At 31.8% G+C, this 896-nt stretch overlaps 1 protein-coding gene across 1 annotated transcript; it reads right to left on the bottom strand.

Annotated features, from left to right (window-relative positions):
* Positions 1–11: 11 nt before the first annotated feature.
* On the bottom strand, positions 12–634 carry LOAG_16069 (hypothetical protein; the record flags this gene model as incomplete). Its single annotated transcript, XM_020448982.1, has 2 exons — positions 444–634; positions 12–120 (listed from the first exon to the last, which is right to left on the bottom strand). Coding segments are annotated over exons 1-2 (267 nt in total), but the record flags the coding sequence as incomplete, so codon positions are not given.
* Positions 635–896: the final 262 nt, after the last annotated feature.

Raw genomic sequence — 896 nt, 5'->3', positions numbered from 1 at the left:
AGAATACATACTGCCATCCATTCTTTGGCGGTAAGTGACAATAATTCGGCAGATGTAGTTTCATAACCGTTGCTTTTATTATCATTGTAGCTTTTACGCCTAGTAATTCCTTCGGCCGAACTGAAGTGATTATTTACCAAACAAATATTATATTGAATTTATATATTCTGAATTACTTTTATGTAAAACTTAATTATAATCGAAAATGAATTTACAATTTAATATTTTACTTTTGAAAATCGCTTTAAATGATGGAAAAAATTTTTTTCTTACATATTTTATTTTCGGCTTAATTTTAAGTTTGAGTCTAACCCAATATAATTAATATAGTATTAAAATATTTTGAATATCTCAACTTGGCGATTTACATCAATTTGCCACTTTTTTGCCACTTTTTCCTACAGCCTAAATCTTCCGGTTGTGAAATCCGACTCGATTTTTACCTCTCATCCTTATTATCAGCTGATTTTTCTGGCAGTTTTTCGTCTTGTATCTCCACGTCGATACTTTCATATTCTCCGCGAGATTTGCATGAAGCGCAGGTAATGTGCGGAATAGTTAATTTACCGAATTCAATTGATATTTGTCCAGAAATTGGCATAAACGGTGCTGCTATAGCTGACCTGAAACTTCATGATTTCAAATTATACACACTATTCTTTTGAAGCTCTTACAGTATGCAAAACTTTTTCAACTCATCTTCTGTCGGCAAAATATTCCAGTAGTTGAATATCCGAAAATTGATTTAAAATTGTAGATATTCGATTCCGGTGGCTTTTCTTGTCGATTTGTGGAAATAATCGGAAAGACAACAATATATGTTTTACAATAAAAGTTGAAATGAAAAAGTATTCTGTTCTGTTAATGACAGTGTACGGCCGTTGGGCACACCAATA

This window comes from Loa loa, assembly GCF_000183805.2.
Source record: "Loa loa unplaced genomic scaffold supercont3.3857, whole genome shotgun sequence".
NCBI classification, from domain to species: domain Eukaryota; kingdom Metazoa; phylum Nematoda; class Chromadorea; order Rhabditida; family Onchocercidae; genus Loa; species Loa loa.
This window is presented reverse-complemented; position numbering and strand designations above follow the sequence as displayed.